Raw genomic sequence first — 19,828 nt, 5'->3', positions numbered from 1 at the left:
TTCAATTTTGGTGCCATCATTCATTTTGGTCAATGGTCATGTGTCTTATAAAGAAAAACCAACTTAGAATCAACCAATCAAATCAAGCCACCAAATCCAATAAAACATAAACAATAAATATCCCTCTAAAAAATTGACCTAAACAAATTTCAGATAAATTGTCACTTAAAAAATTATTATTATAAAATAATTAATTTTTTAAAAAAGATCACAATGAAAGAAATTGATGATCTCCTTTTATAAAAAGACTAATTTGTCTAAAAAAAAATTAAAATAACTAAATAAAATTAAAATATTTTATTTAAATAAAAATATCATCTTATGACATAGAAAAGATAAAGTATATATTATGAAAGAAATTAATAATCTCTTTTTATAGTAAGACTAATTTCTCTAAAAAAAATTTTAAAATAACTAAAATTTATAAAAACTATTTTTTTTCCTTTGAAATTAAGAGTAAAATTTGAATTCGAAATTTTTAAGTGAAGATAAAAAGACTATACTATTTGAACTATAATTTATTGGTTAAAAATTAAAATTTTTTATTTAAATAAAAAACCATCAACTTATGACATAAAAAAAATAAAGTATATCTTTATAATTGCAATTATTGTGATAATTATTTTTTATTTTCCTTACCTTTTATTTATATATTGATTTTGGTATAATATAAAAATTTGTTTTTTAAAATTATACACGATTATAAATTTATAATTTTATTCAACAAATTCTTAATTTGTAAACTTTAATACTTTAAATAAATTCATATTCAATTTAGGATTAAGTCTTACAAAGTAATATATATCAAAAGAAAAGTCTTAAAAAAGATAATTTTCTTTTTTGAAAGTTATATTTAAAAAATCCCATTTCACAAAAAGGAAAAAAAAAGTAGAAATAACAGAAAGCAAATAAAATAAAAAGAAATAAAGTAGCGCGTCAACACGCAAACAACCACACCGCAAGAAAGAAGCAATAAAAATTGAGAGAGAGAGAGACTTTAACACATTGCTTTGTGCTTTCGTCGTCTTCTTTTTCTTCTTCTTCTTCTTCTTCTTCTACTCTTGATTCCAGTAACCTTCGTTTCCTTCTGGAAACTTCTTTCTTATTCGTTTTGTTGTTGAAGTCTTCCTTAATCTCTCTCTCTCTCTCTCTCTCTCTGCCTCTCTTAGCCTCCGATCGGTCCAATTCGCTTCCATGGCTACGATCGGACACAACAATCTCAACGCCAAATTGGTTTGTGTTTTTTCTCGATTCCTTTTTTCATTTCCTCGATTACAATTCCCCTCATATAGTAACCAAATCTTACTTTCTTTCTTTTTTTTTTCAGGTTCTGCTGGGGGATATGGGTGCAGGAAAATCCAGCCTCGTTTTGCGCTTTGTTAAGGGTCAATTCCTTGAATTTCAGGTTATTAATTATTAGCTATCACAGAGATATCGATTTTCTGTATTCTGGTTGGTTTGCATGTGAAAATTTCAAAATCTTAGTGAAGATTTAGCTTGGGGTTTTGTTTATGAGTAACGGAAAAAAATCGGCGAATTACATGTAGTTGAATTTTGCCATCTTACTATGCTTAAGTTATTAATTTATTAATTGGTTTTCATTTAGGGATCGGATTAAGCTTTATTTTATTGACTATTATTCAGTGATTAAAAATTGATATTCTGAGTACAAAAAAGATTCAGCTCAATATTGGATCATATAATTTGCTCACATTTTAAGCGGGATAGGAGGGTAATGATAACGAATTGTCACTTGGAGGCTTGGAGTTTAACTGAGTGTAAATCTCCTGGCACAAAATAATCTTTTGTTAGAAAAGAAAGTACTGTGCCAAGTTGTCAAACTTTTATTGGATGGTGATTCCAAAATAAATATTTAGGAGCTCATTAAATTAAATAGAATGTAATAAAATAAATCTATTGAAAGCTCATCTTGGTTACTGCCAATTTTTAAAAAAATATGGGTATTACTGTATTAGAGTAAACTCTCTCTAACCCCTAAAAGCAATGTGGATGGTTGGGGGAAAGAGAGAGGGCTTTTCTTATTATGGTATTTAATATTTATGGATCTGAGGATTATGTTGCTGAATTTCTTTGATTTATTATGTTGACAGGAATCAACAATTGGAGCAGCATTCTTTTCGCAGACATTGGCTGTAAATGATGCCACAGTGAAATTTGAGATATGGGACACAGCTGGACAAGAAAGATACCATAGTTTGGCTCCCATGTACTACAGAGGTGCTGCTGCGGCTATCATTGTCTATGATATTTCTAGCACAGTAAGACATCTTTCCCTTTGATTTTGGAAATTTCTAATTAACTATTTAGATAGGCAATAACGATATAATTTTATTAGTTGTTTTCTGAATATAACTTGGGAGTTGGGATAGATATATTTTTCTGAAATGTAACCCCATCTAGTGAGACAATCTTTTGTTGTTGTTGTTGTTAATGTTGTTTTAAGTATTTTGACATAAGAACATTGCTGCAATTCTTGTTGTGTCCGAAAAATCACAAAGTCAATAGTAAATGTTGTCATGATGATGAACTTTGACGAGTAATGTGATTGTGCAAATGATTTGCTTACTGTATTTCTTGCTACACCTAGCTCCAGAGTATAATCTGGGAAAAAAAGGAAGACCTTGTTTGAGTTCATGCTATCTTTTCTTGGACGTGATGAATGTTATTGATAAATTATGTCAAAGAATTGATCACATTCTTTATGAAATGTGGCAAAGATTGTGTTGTCAATTGTGAGTTTGTATGATGGCATGTGTGAGCTCACTTTTGTCCTTTGGTTTAAATATTCAGTCCCCCCCCCCCCCCCCCCCCCCTTCTTTTTTCGGCAGAGACCCTATGCTTTAATGCATATTGTTTCTCTGTACAAGGTTTTATGTTTTGACTTCTATCTTTTGTTAACAGGATTCATTTACACGAGCTAAGAAGTGGGTCCAAGAGCTTCAAAAGCAAGGTATTTCATATTGGTTTTGCTGTTCTCTTATGCTTGTATATCAAACACAGTCCATTTTTAATTTCCCTACCTGAAGGGTTTCTAGCAGCTTTAATCACAGTTAGTTGCTAAAATAATGCTCTCATTTTGGTGTTGCTGCAGGTAACCCTAACATGGTCATGGCACTTGCTGGTAACAAAGCTGACTTGGAAGATAAGCGCAAAGTGGCAGCTGAAGTAAATATTCTTTTTCTTGTCTTTTCCTACTTTGGTGTTAGCTATCAAGAATCAATTTTTTTTTTAAAATATTGTTAATTTAGTGGCTACAACTGTGATGAAGCACCGGGTTCTGCTAATAAAATAGCAACATGGTTCAGTTGAGACATAAATTATATTATTTTCCATCTTTTGGGTACTATTTGATGTTAGCTCTAGTTTTTATAGCTTTATGTAAGGAAAGCTTAGTGTCAAATTGCAACCAGCATCTTATTTTGAAGAGGGTTTGGTGCTTTAGGGTCATTAGATATCTTAACTCTCTGTATATTGCTTGTACAATTCTGTTGCAGACATTTTTTTTTTTTTTTCGTTAGACATGTTTACTTTTTTGCATATTTTGAAATTATTGCTCTTATACACCAATTGCATCAATGGGAGCTCTCTTTTGGGTATTCAAACAAATTGGTGGTTTTTGTTGTTTACCCAAAAACATGGTAGTTGTCTGTTGCAGCTTCGATTTTATCTTATTTTCAAAAGGATTTGATATTGATGCCTCATTACAAACTGAAAAGCAAATGAAATTGACTCGGAAAGGTTCATATGGGGTGATTCTATCTTTGGCTTGTACATAGCTGTACCTGCATAACTAGCTTAATACTTATCTAATTTACTGTTAATGCGTGTATGACTGATAGCTTGCATGAGGCATTTCTTGGAACTACCAGTTTATTAGTTCTCTCATGGTCATGCAGGAAGCACGTGCGTATGCTGAGGAAAATGGTCTGTTTTTCATGGAGACATCTGCCAAAACTGCAGCCAATGTTAATGAAATATTCTATGAAATAGGTGCGTGCCCTTTCCTCTTATTACTTATGCTCTAGGTTGCTTGATGAGGATGATAAATAATGCTGTAACTTTTCTGCCCCTTCTTTCTTTGGTTGCATTCAATCAAATAAAGAGCATCTTCGGTCCACGAAGGATCTAGTTCACTTAGTTTGTAAACGTTTTCTTGATAAAGTTAAAGAGTGATAGCTAACACCAAAGTAGGAAAAGACAAGAAAAAGAGGTTATGTTTATGATATAAATTCCTGAATTCATATGTTTATGTAAGCAGTAAGAGGTTTATGTTTATGTTTATCCAATTGTTTATGTTTATGTTTATGTAAGCAGCCAAGAGGTTACCAAGGGCTCAACCAGCGCAAAACCCGGCGGGGATGGTTCTAGTTGATAGACCCGCAGAAGGATCGAGAGCTGCATCATGTTGTTCATAAATATATTTTTCTTTTATTCTATAGGTTGTAGCACTAAACAAAATTTCATGGTCCTGCTTTGGTGAAGCTTCAACGAGTTTGATGGGCTTCCTAGATGAATGGATACAAATTAATATGAAATAAACTTGTTGGAGCTAAATGTGTCCCCCTTGAGTTGAATGTATATTTTCGTTAACTTCTTGAGTAAAGAGTTAAATGCATTTATGTATTTAAAAAGGTTAGCGACTCTGATCCTTCCATTCTCTGCACCCTCTTTTCTATTATTGTTCCTTGTCGAATGTCGATAAACTTGTTTCACATAATGTTATTCGTTATGATATTATTGGTATTATACTACGGCACTAATATGGCTAACAGGCTATTACAGTAATACTAGCTATTGAAATTGCAATTTTTATCTTTCACGTTTGAAGCAACTTACTACTACCAGTTAAAGTTTGTGTTTGGTTTACCGTTGGGATGTTCTCAACGTTTGCTGTCTTTGAATATTCTTTTTTTTTTAATTTCCCATGGTATTCTTCAGTCTCACAGGCTAAAGACTAATCTGATGCGGTACTAAAGACTAATCTGATGCGGTACTGAGCTTTATTTAAGTCCATTTAAGGGTTTGTCGCTGGCTAATAAATTGTTGTATGCACAAAGCGGAATTTGAATTCTCGACACTTATTTAAGCGGACTAGTGAGCTAATTACTAGATTAATCTAATTTGGTTATTGTCTTAGAATTGCACACACATGTTTAGATATTTCTTTCGCATTTCCATCTAAGTTCTGAGCTACCATTTGTGCCAAAGCAACATGTTATTGCTTATGCGCCCATTTTCCGCTGCCATTTGTGCCAAAGCAACGTGTTATTGCTTATGCGCCCATTTTTCCGCTTTCAAGTTGTATGCCACGGATCGAAGTCTTATTATATACCATTGTATTACGTTAGTACTAAGAATTAGTTATTAAATTAGTCATTCGTATAACTAAGTTGGGTTGGTCTAGTGGTTAGCTCACTAGTCCGCTTAAGCAAGTATCGGGGGTTCGAATCCCGCCTTGTGCATGCAGCAACCCATTGGCCAGCGGTAAACCCTTAAATGGAGCTCAGTAATGCGACGGATTAGCTCTTGACCTGTCTGGTTGGGGGATATCATGGGAAACAAAAAAAAAAAAAAGATTAAGCGTACTAAAGAAGCCATACCAATATAATCCAGCACCTTCTATTTCCCGATCTCCAAAACTGGTGAATTGGACCCTAAGCCAATTTAAAATAGATTTCTGATCCTTCTACAATATACCTGTAGAAAACCGGACCTGTTGAACCGGCGGGTTAATGTCTCCCGCACATCTCCGTGCTGTACTAGTGGTGCGCTGGATCATGGTAGGAGACATTCTTTTAGATTAAATGACTAATCCGAAAAAAGCTGGGCATTAGCTTACCACTACGGCACTACGTCAAAATGTCTTTCAATATTTTAGAGGTATATATATATATATCAACGCCTTTTGTTACCCAGTTATCAAGTTATCAATGTATCATACCAAAGACTAATAATTATATATATTATACTAAAAGCCATTATATTTAAATTAAAGCAATGAAATTTAAATAATATAAAATATTATTTTTATTTTTTCATAATAATATTTATTTGTTTATTTTATAACTTAATTTTAATGTACTAATAATATAAAATATTTTACGTACTTATCCAATCACATCCGTTTTCTTTTGAATAACTATTTGTGCGATCAATATAAAAAGTAATTATTTTTATTGATGTAACGTTGCATAATTAAATATAATGTATTAAAATTAAATTCATATTTTTATTATTTAAATTTAAATTTTATTATAATTTTATATATTTATTTAATTATTACCGGTCAAATGGTTCGATCAATGACTCACCGATTGAACTATTAACACAGTAATTTAGCCAGATTGATTACCGATTTGATTCTGATAACTATGCTTAATAGCATATTTATTATCTTGATCTCCAATTATCACCAAATTCGTGTCTTTCTTCCTCACCCGTTTATAGTTTGCATTTTCAAATCTACACCATAGTCCGGCATCCCTTTTTTCAATAGTATACAAAATCTTTCCTTAGCCAGTACCTTATTAGATTTTCTTGTCTACTTTAGTCCATTCACACAAGTTAAATTCGATCTTAGTTATAGTATCGTCAAAACATATCTTAATATTCTTGAAGATTGAAAGATTCATGGGATATTTTAAAACCCAAATTATAGCAAAAAACAATCAAGTCCAAGTCCATCTCACTTGCATCTTCCACTACCTAAAAGGCCGAAACACGACTTTTACAGTCAGATTTTTCATCAAATTGTTTCGCCAATATTACCGTGAGAATTTGTGAATATGAAAATATTGAAGAAATTACTATTGAGAAAAAATTCGACATTAATTCCAACGATAATTTTGTTGCAAAATATTTTTAATTTGGTGTGAGTATTATCGTAAAGATTTTAGTCCGATTTTCCGATGGTATAAATAAAAAATGGTCCGCCATTATCGATGAATCCGTTTCCAAAATGCTAAAACAAAATGTAGCATTTGGTTAAGTAAGCCCATTACCGTCGGAATTTTTCAATGAAAAATCTAACAGTATACACCAGCCCTAATATAAAAAACGTGTTTCCCTTATTCTGTTATTCGAGTTCCATCTTCTTCTTCCTAAAGGCGTTGCTCCTTTCCACCTTCTTTCCCGGTTTTTGCCTTTTCCAAGTCACTGTATTGCTGCTAGAACTACCCCCATCGCGTCACCAAATTCTCCGCCATTTTTTCCTCACTCTCTACCGTAGGCTCCCTTCACGAGGTTCAGCTCTCTCTCTTCTCCCTCGTCACACCGCCCATGCTTCTCCTCTTTTTCCCTCTCTCTACATTGCGAGTTTGTAAATATATCGTAGTATTCTTTCTTCTTATGCTCATCTAATTTGTGAATCAGTCTTTAGTGTTGGATGACATCACCCATTCAGTTTGTAACTTTATAAGCCATTCACACCATACCTTCATAGCAAATTACAATTAAGGAATAGATTGACCACATTCTCATCAGTTGCATTACACAAATTGCATCTACAGTGCTTCTGATTTAAAATCTTCATTTTACACAAACAATCCTTAGTGTTAATTCTTTTCACCAACACGAACCATAAAAATAGCTCAATTTTGGAAGGAACTAATCCTCTCCACACTTTGGTCATGAAGCTATAGCTTGATATTCTTATGAGATTCTACTCTCTTGCACCACCTACACTAAAGATTTTGTTTGATAACTTCTAGACTTATCATGTTTTCATCTCTCCCTCAAACCACAGAATTTAATAATAAGACACTGCATAATTCTTCTACGACCTCTAATTCTCACTTCCATAATTCTATACACCAATGAAAATTCCACACCAAAACTAATCTATCCCAAAAATCACATTCCATTATATATGACTCTCTTTGGTTTGACATAAGAACAATTGAAGAAAGATGTCCATTTATCTCTAATTTTGTATCCATAGATCCTTCCAAAGTCTAATTATGTTTCTATCCCTACTTTTATCACCATCCCTTTTATCACTTTATCTTTAAGTTGATCATTCTTGAATTTCAAATTTCATATATTTGCACAAGTACCAACCTTTCAAACTGTATTTGGGACATAATCATTTCATTTGGATTCAAGATGTTGTAAAAGCATATGATCTTCTTCCAAAGTGGATAATCCTCCTTGAATAATAGAGCCAAATTTCTCATTAACGCAACTCCGATTCCTAAGCCTTTGCAGCATGCACTATCTTCCATTTCACTAAAGACATCCCATGCTTTTCATCCTTCTTGTTTTTGTTTGGTTTACCATTGGGATGTTCTTAACTCAGGTTTGCTGTCTTTGAATATTGCACACACATGTTTTGGATATTTCTTTTGCATTTTTGTCTAAGTTCTGAGCTCAAATAGCCATTTGTGCCAAAGCAACATGTTATTGCTTATAAAAATTAACAGAATTGTTAGAATTTTAAAGATATCGTAATGGTTACTCCTCTCTTCTGTCTCCTCTAGGAATCTCTCCTAGGGTTTGGGAAGAGTAGCGTACAAACATCCATTTTATTGTGCTTCGGTCCCCACTAGAACTAATAGTCGATTGAGTTTTTTTCGGCAGTGTCCTGAAACAAACAAAATGGAGAATGAAACAGTGCATGAAGATCCGGCAGAACATGAAGCAGAGGATGAAGAATCTCTCATAGTATATGGCGAAGAAGACATAAGCGAAGGAATCAAAGAATGTCAGATAAGCATTATTGGAAGACTAGTCATAAACAAAAACATCAACGTGGCCTGGATCTAAACAGCTATGTACAACATATGGAAGAAACCAGAAGGGTTCAAAGTTACTGAAGTCAAACCGAAAACTTACCAGTTCTTCTTCAAGAATGAGGTAGATCGAGATAGAGTTCTAAGAGGTAATCCTTGGACCTTTAGAAATGCCTGGCTTATAGTAAATAAATGGGATAGGGATGTAGAAAAATAGGAACAAGAGCTTGAACATGTGGACATAAAGATGCAGATCTAGGATCTTCTAGAACATTGCAAAGTGCTGAAACTTGGCAAAAATATCGATGCTTGCATGGGAAAGGTCAAAGAGTGTGAGCTATTCGAAGTAGGAAGGGACCAAGAGAGGTTCATAAAGGCTACGGTAAAGATGAAAATAGACAGACCTTTCATGAAAGGCACAAATGTAGGAAGCAAGAAGAATGATCTCACCTGGATCAACTTCAAGTTCGAAAAACCTCCAACCATGTGCTATTATTGTGGTAGAACTGGCCATGAAGAAAACACCTGTGGCAAGGCAAAAAAAGATGAAACTGAGGGGAAAAAATCCAAGAACTTAGGCCCCTGGTTAAAAGTTGAAATAGTAGGAAGAAAAGTAGCTGAAGAAGAAGAAAAAACTGAACCAGACCAAGGCAAAAGAGAGGAACATCAAAAAAAGAAACTCACTATTAAGCTAATGGAAAAATTGGCCACCCTGTCAATATCAGACTCAATAGAGACTGACGTTGGAGAAGGGACAAGCCAGGCCCCTGCGATAACTCTACCAGGAACCTTCTCTCAACGAAGGGACCTAGAAGAAGTTAAAAAAAAGGGGATAGAAATTCAAAAATTTTTAGACAAGGAAACAACACAAAGTGAAGATGCAAGAAAAGAAACAAGGAAAAAAGAAGTGAGCAATAGTCCAAGAGAACAGAACTGCAAATTGGAAGGAAATATGGAAAAAAACGAAAATTACCAAGAAAATCTGACCAGAGTAGGAGAATCAGTCCTCAAAGAAATCACAAATCAAAATTCAAACAAAGAACAAACAATAGGGAGGAAATGGAAAAGACAAGCAAGAGAAGCCCCTACCAGTCCCAAACTGAAGATAGGAAAGGAAAACAAAAGCCCAAAGGGGAAGGCAAACCAAACAGAGGATATGGACATAGATGGTGAAGCAGCACAATTCAAGAAGCAAACAAGGGACACAACATTGAAAACGGCAGAGGCTGCTGGGCAGCCCTGCCGACAATAATAAAAATACTAAGCTGGAATTGCCGTGGACTTGGGAACCCATGGGCAATTAGAGCTCTAAACAAGCTCATTAAATAAAAATCTCCCAGCCTTGTTTTTCTAATGGAGACAAGGAAGAAGTCAGAAGAAATTATGAGGCTAAGGTATAAGGGTAGAATGCAGAATGTAGTTGGAGTGGACTGTAATGGAGATGGAAGATAGAGAGGGGGTGGGCTAGCAGTGCTATAGAACAGAGAGATTGAAGTCAACATAACCTCCATGTCAAAAAATCACACCGACATGGTGATACAAGCAAGGGGCAACAACCACAAATGGAGAGCAACCGAATTTTATGGATGGCCAGAACACCAAAATAAGCAAGCAAGCTAGGACCTATTGAGATCTCTTGGGCAAGCATCATCAATGCCATGGGTGGTTTTCAGAGATTTTAACCAAGTGTTAAACCAGCAAGAAAAATTAGGGGGGAATCCAATCACATATGCTCAGGTAAAGGGATTTCAAGAAGCTGTCCAAACAAGCGAACTTCTTGACCTCGGCTTCGTATGACACTCTTTTACATGGTCAAATGGACAGGCGGGAAGCAATAACATTCAAGAGCGTTTGGACCGAGCAATGGCAAATCTAGGCTGGAAAGAAACCTTTCCAGAAACGACGATGCAACACCTAACAAAGTACAAATTAGATCACTGCCCAATCCTTCTAGACTTATATCGGGAATCCAAGAGAAGGAAAAAGAGCCAACATATGTTCAGATTTGAGGAGCTGTGGTTGACAAACGAGGATTGCAATCGAATCGTGGAAGAAGCTTGGAATGAGAGAACAGGAACTGTAAAAGAAAAAATAAAACTTTGTGGTGAGAGACTGGACAGCTGGGGTCGAAGGACTTTTGGTGACATTCCAAAAAGAATTAAGAAGGCCGAAAAGTCTCTAGAATAGCTAAATAGCCTCCCTCAAAATGAAGAGACACTGAGGAGAACAAAAATGGAGGAAGAAGAGCTGGATGATCTCATAAGGATGGAAGAAATATGGTGGAGCCAAAGGTCAAGAGTAAACTGGCTAAAATATGGGGACAAAAACACCAAATTTTACCACCATAAAGCCTCACAACGAAAGAGAAGAAATTGGGTGCAAGCTATAGTAGATGACACGGAAATCAAATTCGAAGATGAAGAACAAATAGAAGTGGTAATGAGGAGTTTTTTTGAAAAACTGTTCACAGCAGAGGAAACCTTTGAAGTGGAAGAAACTGTGGAAGTGGTTAGAGGCCGTATAAATGAAGAAAGGTTCAACATATGCATCCAACTAAAGCACCAGGGCCAGACGGAATGCCGGCCCTGTTCTACCAAAAAATGTGGAAATTTATGGGAAATGAAGTAACTGAAACAGTTCTTAAAATTCTAAATGAGGAAGATGACCCAAAGGAGATAAATCACACCTACATTTGCATGATTCCAAAAGTGGAGAAGCCAAGACACACGAGGGATTTTAGACCGATTTCTTTATGCAACGTGATCCTCAAGCTGGCTACCAAAACAATGGCGAATAGGTAGAAGATTATCCTCCCTCAAATAATAGGGGAGAATCAAAGTGCGTTTGTCCTGGGTAGACTTATAACGGACAATGGATTAATAGCCTTTGAAATATTCCACTACATGAAGAAGAAGACTTTAGGGAATAAAGGCTATGTCGGAATGAAGTTAGACATGGATAAAGCATACGATAGGGTGGAATGTGACTTCTTGAGGGCTGTCCTAACGGCTATGGGGTTTTCGAGAAAATGGATTCAGACCGTATGGAACTGTGTGAGCTCAACCTCCTTCTCCATCCTACTCAATGGTACCCCCACCAAAACCTTTCAGCCTTCGAGAGGATTAAGACAAGGGGATCCCCTATCCCCCTACCTCTTCATTCTATGCGTTAAAGTTTTGTCCAAAATCCTTGTAAAAGCACACAACAATAGGTTGATACAAGGGATTAAGACAATACAGAATGGACCGGAGACCAACATCTTATTCTTTGCTGATGACAGCATCCTATTCACAAGAACCTCAGATCGGGAGATACAAACAGTAAAAGAAGCCCTAATTTCTTACCAACTTACTTCAGGACAACGCATAAGCTTGAACAAGTCGGAGATGTCGTTAGTCAAAATGTGCCAACTAACAGACAGATTCTTATACAAGAGTGGATGGGGATAAAGGCCATGGAAGGACACTCGAAGTACCTGGGACTCCCAACCTTTGTTGGAAGATTCAAGAAACAAGTTTTTAAATTCGTCCAAGATAGAGTGTGGAAGAAATTGAAGGGTTGGAAGGAAAAACTTCTCTTAATAGTGGGGAAAGAGGTGCTAATCAAGGTGGTGGTCCAATCAATACCCACTTACATAATGGGTTGTTTTTTATTACCAACAGGACTTTGCAACCACATTGCATCAATTATCAATAAGTTCTATTGAGGATCAAAAGATGGCAAAAAAAATGCACTAGATAAAATGGGATAAATTGTGCCAGTCAAAACAAAATGGGGGCTGGGCTTTTGAGATATGGAGGCTTTCAATATGGCTCTGTTAGCAAAGCAAGAGTAGAGGTTAATGAAGAACCCTGAGTTGCTGGCAGCCAGGACCCTTAGGAGCAGATATTACAATAGAAAAGACTTTCTGAACTCAGACGTGGGTTTTTCCCCAAGGTTCACATAGAGAAGCATATGGCAAGCAAAGGGTGTGCTGGAAAAAGGGGGATGCTGGAGAATTGAAAATGGTGAAATAGTGAAGATTTGGAAAGACCCTTGGCTCCCTAAACAAAACGGATCAAAACCATGGTCGATCCTAACAACATTGAATCTAGATGCAAGAGTAGAAGAATTAATGTTAGAAGAAGAAAAGGAGTGGAACACAGATCTAATCAACCATATCTTTCTACCCTTTGAAGCTCAGCAAATCCTACACATTCCTATTCCTAAATCTGACAAAGTGGACTGTTTCTATTGGAAAAAAGCTAGAGATGGTGATTTCAGAGTTAAATTAGCCTACCATGAACTAAGAGCCAAAACCATATCACAATCAGAGATTTCCAGAAGGGAACAAAGTGAAAAACAAACCTGAAAAGATGTTTGGAGAATAAAGGCACCACCCAGAGCTGTAAACTTCCTCTGGAGACTCCTCTATAAGTCTCTCCCTATAAAAAAAAACCTGAACAAGAGGGGGATAAATTGATCCCCTTTGTGCCCGAGATGCTGGGAAGATGCTGAATCGGAAGAACACATATTCAGGAAATGTTGGTTCGCTAGAAAATTTTGGTTTGCATCTCCATTCACCCAGAGATCAGAAACGGGAACATTTTCATATGTAAAATAATGCGTCAAAGAAATTATGGAAAATATTCAGAATGAAAAAAGGGGGGCCTGTTTTGTACCTTGTTGCAGCAGCTGTGGAGAGCGAGAAATTTTCTTGTCTTTGAGGAAAAATCGGCACCGATTGAGAAAGAAGTTCAACAAGCTTGCATGTGCTTTGATGAATTTTGGAAAGATCAGATGATAGAAAAAATGAAATGCCCAATAGAGAAGCCCCAATTCTCAGTGAACCAAAAGTGGATATGCCCACCAACCAACACAATGAATGTTAATGTAGATGCAGCGGTCCCATACGATATTAATGGAGGAGTTGGTGTTGTAATTAGGAATGAGATAGGAATCATAATGGCATCAGTAACCCAGGCAATACCTTACCCCCTTGAAGCACATGAAGCAGAAGCATATGCAACATTTTGGGGGTTGAATTTTGCAAAAGACTGTTGTTTCTCAAAAGTGATTCTTGAAAGTGACAATATAGAAGTAATGGGTGCCCTCAAACAGAGAAAGTGTTTTAATTCTTATTTTGAAACTTTTATTACTGATGCCATTTCACTTATTAGAAATTTTAGATTTATAGAATTTAGTCATGTTAAGAGGGAAGGGAATAGAGTAGCTCATGAATTAGCAACCTTAGCTTTTACCACTCCAAATTGCATGTAGATGGAAGATGCCCCAAGCCATGTCCAGAACCTGGCTATGTTAGATGTCTTTCCTTTTTCCTAAATGAAATTTCCTCTGTTTCAAAAAAAAAAAAATGTTATTGCTTATGCACCCATTTTTTTGCATTCAAATTATATGCCACGGATCAAAGTCTTATTATAATTATGTTATGTTAGTACTAAGAATTAGTTATTAAATAAGTTATTCGTATAAAATATATGTTAAAATATAAAATATACATTATAAATGTACAATATGTATAAAGATATACAAATAAATGATGGTTGATTTTCATGACATATCATATTTATATTGTATATCATGAGTATACAAAAATTAGATACCGAAACAATTACTATGTATCTGTTTATATATACATTTTTTTAAATGGTTATTAAAAGCTCAAGTAGAGCAAAGTAGCAGTCCAATAAAGGAAGAAACAACATTAGGTTGGTCTAATAGTTAGTTCACTAGTTCACTTAAGTAAGTATTGAATTTTAAATCCCGTTTTGTGCATGTAACACCTGTTGGCCAGTGGCAAATCTTTAAATGAAACTTTAATTCACGACAAATTAGTTCTTAACTTATTGAGATAGAGGATACCGTAGGAAAAAAACCCTCCAAAGCAACACCAAAATTTAGGCAAAAACTATACAAATACTGTCCTAGCAAATAAACTCCAAGCATACTAAAGAAGCCATACCAATATAATCCAATACATTCTATTTTCCGGTCATCTACACCTACATGATCTCATTTTATTAGTTAATAGCACGTTTATTATCCTGACCTCCAATTATCACAAATTCATGTCTGCATTCTTCAATTGTTTGTATTTTCAAATCTACATCATAGTCCAGCATCCCTTTTATCAATAGTATACAAAATCTTCCCTTAGCTAGCACCTTATTAGATTTTTTTGTTTACCTTAGTCCATTCACACAAGTTATATTTGGTCTTAGTTATAGTATCATCAAAATATATCTTAATATTTCGAAAGATTAAAATATTTATGGTATACTTTAGAGCCCAAATTATAGCAAAAAACAATCAAACTCATCTCACTTTCATCTTCCACTACTTGAAACATGACTGTTAGAATTGGATTTTTTCATTAGATTTTTTCGCTGATATTACTGTGAGAATTTGTGAATATGAAAATGTTGAAGAAATTATCGTAAAAAAAATTGACGCTAAATCTGACAATAATTTTAATGCAAAATATTTTTAATTTGGCACGAGTATTACCGTAAAGATTTTAGTCGGATTTTACAATGGTATAAATAAAAAATGGTCCGCTGTTATCGTCGGATTCGTTTCTGACGCTAAGGCAAAACATAGCGTTTGGTTAAGTAAGCTCATTACTGTCGAAATTTTTCAACGAAAAAATCTAACAATATACACCAACCCTAATATAAAAAAATGCATCTCCCTTATTCCATTATCCGAGTCCCATCTTCTTCTTCTTAAAGGCATCGATCCTTTTCACCTTCTTTCCTAGTTGTTCTGTTGCTGCCAAAACTACCCCACCGCATCACCAAACTCTTTGCCATTTCTTTCTCCCTCTCTATCATTGGCTCCTTGACGAAAGAATTTTTGTCGGTATAGAAATTATCAAGTGATCAATCGTAGTATAGTCTAAACCGACGCAAAATCCATCATCAAACAAATCTACAATCTATATCCGAGAGTACTAGTCTCCCGAGTCGTTCTCCCTTGGAATTGCCAAAGTGTGCATTTTATTGATTTAGTAAGCCTTGTTGGATTTCTTTGAAGGTTTTAGCAAAGTAATGAGAAACAAACAATCAATCATCAAAAGACTTGGCTTAGGGTTGGCATTAGAAATTCTATCCTTATAGTCCATTCAATGATGACAACAATTAGGCCTTGCTTCATTTAGTTATCCCCTAGGTATAGAGGAAGGTCAAATGAAAACAATCAACTTGAGTCACAAGTCCTAGCTTCACCTCATGGGAATCTAGCTTTAGTGCACTCCAAGCCAATTAGCAATCCCTAATTCCAAATCAACCATTGATACAACTATTCAACTTCTTTCAATGACCAAACCCTATGCCAAGTGAGAAATTTCTACTCCATAACTAGTGTTGACATTTTATCAAACATGTGATGAGCAAGAAAGAAAGTCATAGTAAAATGAGAAGAAAAGTAGAATTGAAAGTATTGCAACACAAGGATCTAACAACAAGTCTCAAAGAGTAACAATGAAAATCAAATTCTCAAAGTATTGATGAAATCCAAAATTACAAAGTTGAATTCTAGATCTATGAGAATTGATCAATTACAACTACTACTTGAAATTGGAGAAGAAAATCTATGACATGAACAAAGTGGAGTGAGAATTGTAATGGATCTCACCAAAAAGTGATCGAAAATTCAGAAATTGGATGAAGATGAACCCTAGTGAAAAGCTTGAAATCTCCCTCTTCTTCTCCCAAAAGTGTAACTAACTATCCCCCCAAAAATATCTAAAATCTAGAAAATGAACTAAGTGTCCTTAACCCTTGCTCCTTTGGTCTTCTTAAGCTTTTCCCGCCAAGGCATTTTCCCAAAAGTGGGATTCTTAACTACCTCCACGCCTAAGTCACGTGACTTCTAAAAAAAATCATATTCGCAAATCGGCGCGCACGCGCAAGGCACGCGCACGCACCATCGAGGCGTCTTGTAATGTGCGCGGAGGCGTGATGTACGCGTGCGCGCCCATGAAGATCATGGCTTAGCCGCTACTCAAGCCGGCTCGTGGCTTGGCTCTTGGCTTCGGCTTCACGTTGCTCTATCCGCGCGGACGCGCCAGGTGCGCGCACGCGCCCATGCGGAAATTTCCAAAGCTCAATTCTCATGCTTCCTTTCTTTGCACCCGTCTTCCTTCTCTCTTCCGGTCCATTCCTACTCTATATCCTGAAACCACTTAACACACAAGTCACGGCATCGAATGGCATCAAGAGAAGATTAGAAATGTATCTATTTTAGTGCAAAATAAGCATGTTTTCATTCATGGGGCAAAACTAGGAAAGGAATGCAAAATCTTGTATTTTCATATAGAAAGTGTGTGGAATCATTGATAAAACCCCTGAAATCAGCACAAGATGAACCCTCAAAATGGGGTTTGTCACTCCTTCCATGAGGTTCGGCTCTTTCTCTTCTCCCCCGTCATACCACCCATTCCTCCCCTCTTCTCCTCTCCCTTTGCATTACGAGTTTATGAAAATGAGTGATATGTTATAATGTTCTTTCTTCTTAGGCTTATCTAGCTTGAATCGGTCGTTAATGTTAGATGATATTACCCATTCACTTTGTAGCTTTATAACTTATAAGCCATTCACACCATAACTTCATAGCAAATTACAATTAAGGAATAGTGTTGGGCTAACCGTCGAGAGCTCTTGACCACCAGGGAGACTTCGAGGAGGAATCAAGTGAGAGAATATAAGATGAGAAGACACCACATCCAACTCAAAACTTTAAGGTAGTAAGTTAATGGGTCTCTCATCTTATACACTCCTCACTCTTCCTTGCTTTCTTTGATGTGGGACTAACTTCATACACTCCTCACACTTGCAATATTCAATCTCTCCCTCAAGTGTGAGCCTCCATATCAAGCATCAACTCCCTCTCTTTCTAGATCCTCCACCATGAGTATTCGTCCATCACACCTCCGCACCACACTGCGGACCACGCCGCCCGGACCACCTTCGTGGAGAAGACTTTCAATGTTTAACCTTGAATACTCCTTAAACCAGACCGATTAAACCATCGGCTCTAATACCACTTTGGTAGCTTCAACAACTCATAGGTATCATTCTTAAGCAAGGACTTCATTTCTTCAAGCCATTGAGCTTTGCTTTCATCTTCAATAGCCTCTCCAAAGCATTCAAGTTCTCCCCCATCAGTCAACAAAACAAACTCATGTGGAGAGTACCTTGATGAAGGCTTCCTCTCTCTTGTAGACTTTCCGAGTGCATTTGCAGAAATTTTCAAAGCTGGTTGTTCATTTGGATCATCATCACCAACTTCATCAAGTATCGGATCAACTATTCCATCTTTACCTGCACTTGTATCATGCTCATTATTTTGAGCTTCAACTCTACTATCTTCCACCATAGGCATAGAGGGAGTAATATCCAATCAGAAAAATTATCACTAGGCTGAACCATTGGCTTCTCAGCATTATCAATATCCTTCAATGTTTGGTCTTCAACAAAGATAACATCTCTACTCCGAATCACCTTCTTGCTAATAGGATCATAAAACCTGTAACCAAACTCATCCATGCCATAGCCAATAAAAATACACTGCCTAGTCTTTACATTAAGCTTATATCTCTCATCTTTAGAAATATGAACAAAAGCTTTACATCCAAAGACTCTTAAACGATCATAAGAAACATCTTTACCTGACCATACTTTCTCTGGAACTTCAAATTGCAAGGAAACACATGGTTTCCGGTTCAAGACATGAACAACAGTGCTCAAAGCTTCACCCCAAAAGGATTTTGCCAATCCAGACTATGACAACAAACACCTAACTCTATCAACCAATGTTCTGTTCATCCTTTCAGCCAAACCATTCAACTGAGGAGTCTTCAGATGAGTCTTCTGATGTCTTATACCATGCTCTTTACAATAAGCATCAAATGGACCTGAGTACTCACCACCATTATCAGTACGAATGTATTTCAACTTCTTCCCAGCTTCTCTTTCAACAGAAGCTTGAAATTGCTTGAACACATTCAAAACTTGATCTTTGGTCTTCAAAGTGTAAACCCATAGTTTTCTAGAATAGTCATCAATAAAGATTACAAAATAGATAGACCCTCCAAGTGTTCTTGTCTTCATCGGCCCACATACATCAGAATGCACCAAATCAATTATCTCCAGCTTCTTTGAAGGTGGATGACTCTTGAAAGAAACCCTGTTTTGTTTTCCAGCAAAGCAATGGTTGCACTTTTACAAAACAACCTTGCAACCAGATAAAAGATTTCTCTTGGATAACATATTCATGCCTTTCTCACTCATATGACATAATCTCTTATGCCATAAACCAGTTCCATCAACAAACTCAGCAGCATTAACAACATCTTTCACAATATTTGCTTGAGTTAAATAAAGAGTAGAGTGTCGTGTACCTCTAACAACAACCATGGAACCCTTGGTGAGCTTTCAACTATCACAAGAGAATGAACTATACAAGTCTTCATCATACAACTTACTAACAAAAAGTAAGTTCAACCGAATATCTGGAATATGCTTCACATGCTTCAAAGTTAACTTGGTACCGTTGGAGGTTTCTAAACAAACTTGTCCAACACCGGCACATTTTGCAACACCTTGATGAGCCATTTTTACATCACCAAAATCACCAGGAGTATAAGATGTAAACAAATCCCTCCTAAATGTAACATGAATAGAAGTACCACTATCAATCACCCAACTATTACTATTATTAATAAGGTTAACAGATTCAAACTCCTCAACAACAAGAAAATCATCATGAGTTACATTAACCTTGTCTTCATTGCTATCATCATCTTTATTTTGGCTCTTGTCTTTACTTGCATTGGCTTTCTCCTTCTTTAACTACTAACAAAATTTCTTCACATGTCCCTTTTGACTACAATGATGACATTCAATATTTTTATACTTTTCTCAAGACTTGCTTCTACTTTGATCTTTACTTTTAGGACCTCGAATTTTGTTTCTCCCCCTAAACTCAGAAACAAGAACATTTGAATGTGTAGTCGATGTACCTTGTGACTTTCTTCTCATTTCTTCATTCAAAATTAGATAATGACATTCTGAGAA

General features: G+C 35.9%; 1 protein-coding gene across 1 annotated transcript; it reads left to right on the top strand.

The window, feature by feature from the left end:
* Positions 1–948: 948 nt before the first annotated feature.
* LOC130941412 (ras-related protein RHN1) lies at positions 949–4,767 on the top strand. The gene is made up of 7 exons (XM_057869901.1): positions 949–1,233; positions 1,328–1,405; positions 2,112–2,279; positions 2,923–2,971; positions 3,113–3,186; positions 3,918–4,011; positions 4,336–4,767. Exons 1-7 carry the CDS (start codon positions 1,195–1,197, stop codon positions 4,434–4,436), a joined length of 603 nt encoding a protein of 200 aa, XP_057725884.1. The 5' UTR covers positions 949–1,194; the 3' UTR covers positions 4,437–4,767.
* Positions 4,768–19,828: the final 15,061 nt, after the last annotated feature.

This window comes from Arachis stenosperma, chromosome 7, assembly GCF_014773155.1.
Source record: "Arachis stenosperma cultivar V10309 chromosome 7, arast.V10309.gnm1.PFL2, whole genome shotgun sequence".
NCBI lineage: Eukaryota > Viridiplantae > Streptophyta > Magnoliopsida > Fabales > Fabaceae > Arachis > Arachis stenosperma.
The sequence above is the reverse complement of the archived record's forward strand: the minus strand, read 5'-3'. Positions and strand labels throughout refer to the sequence as shown.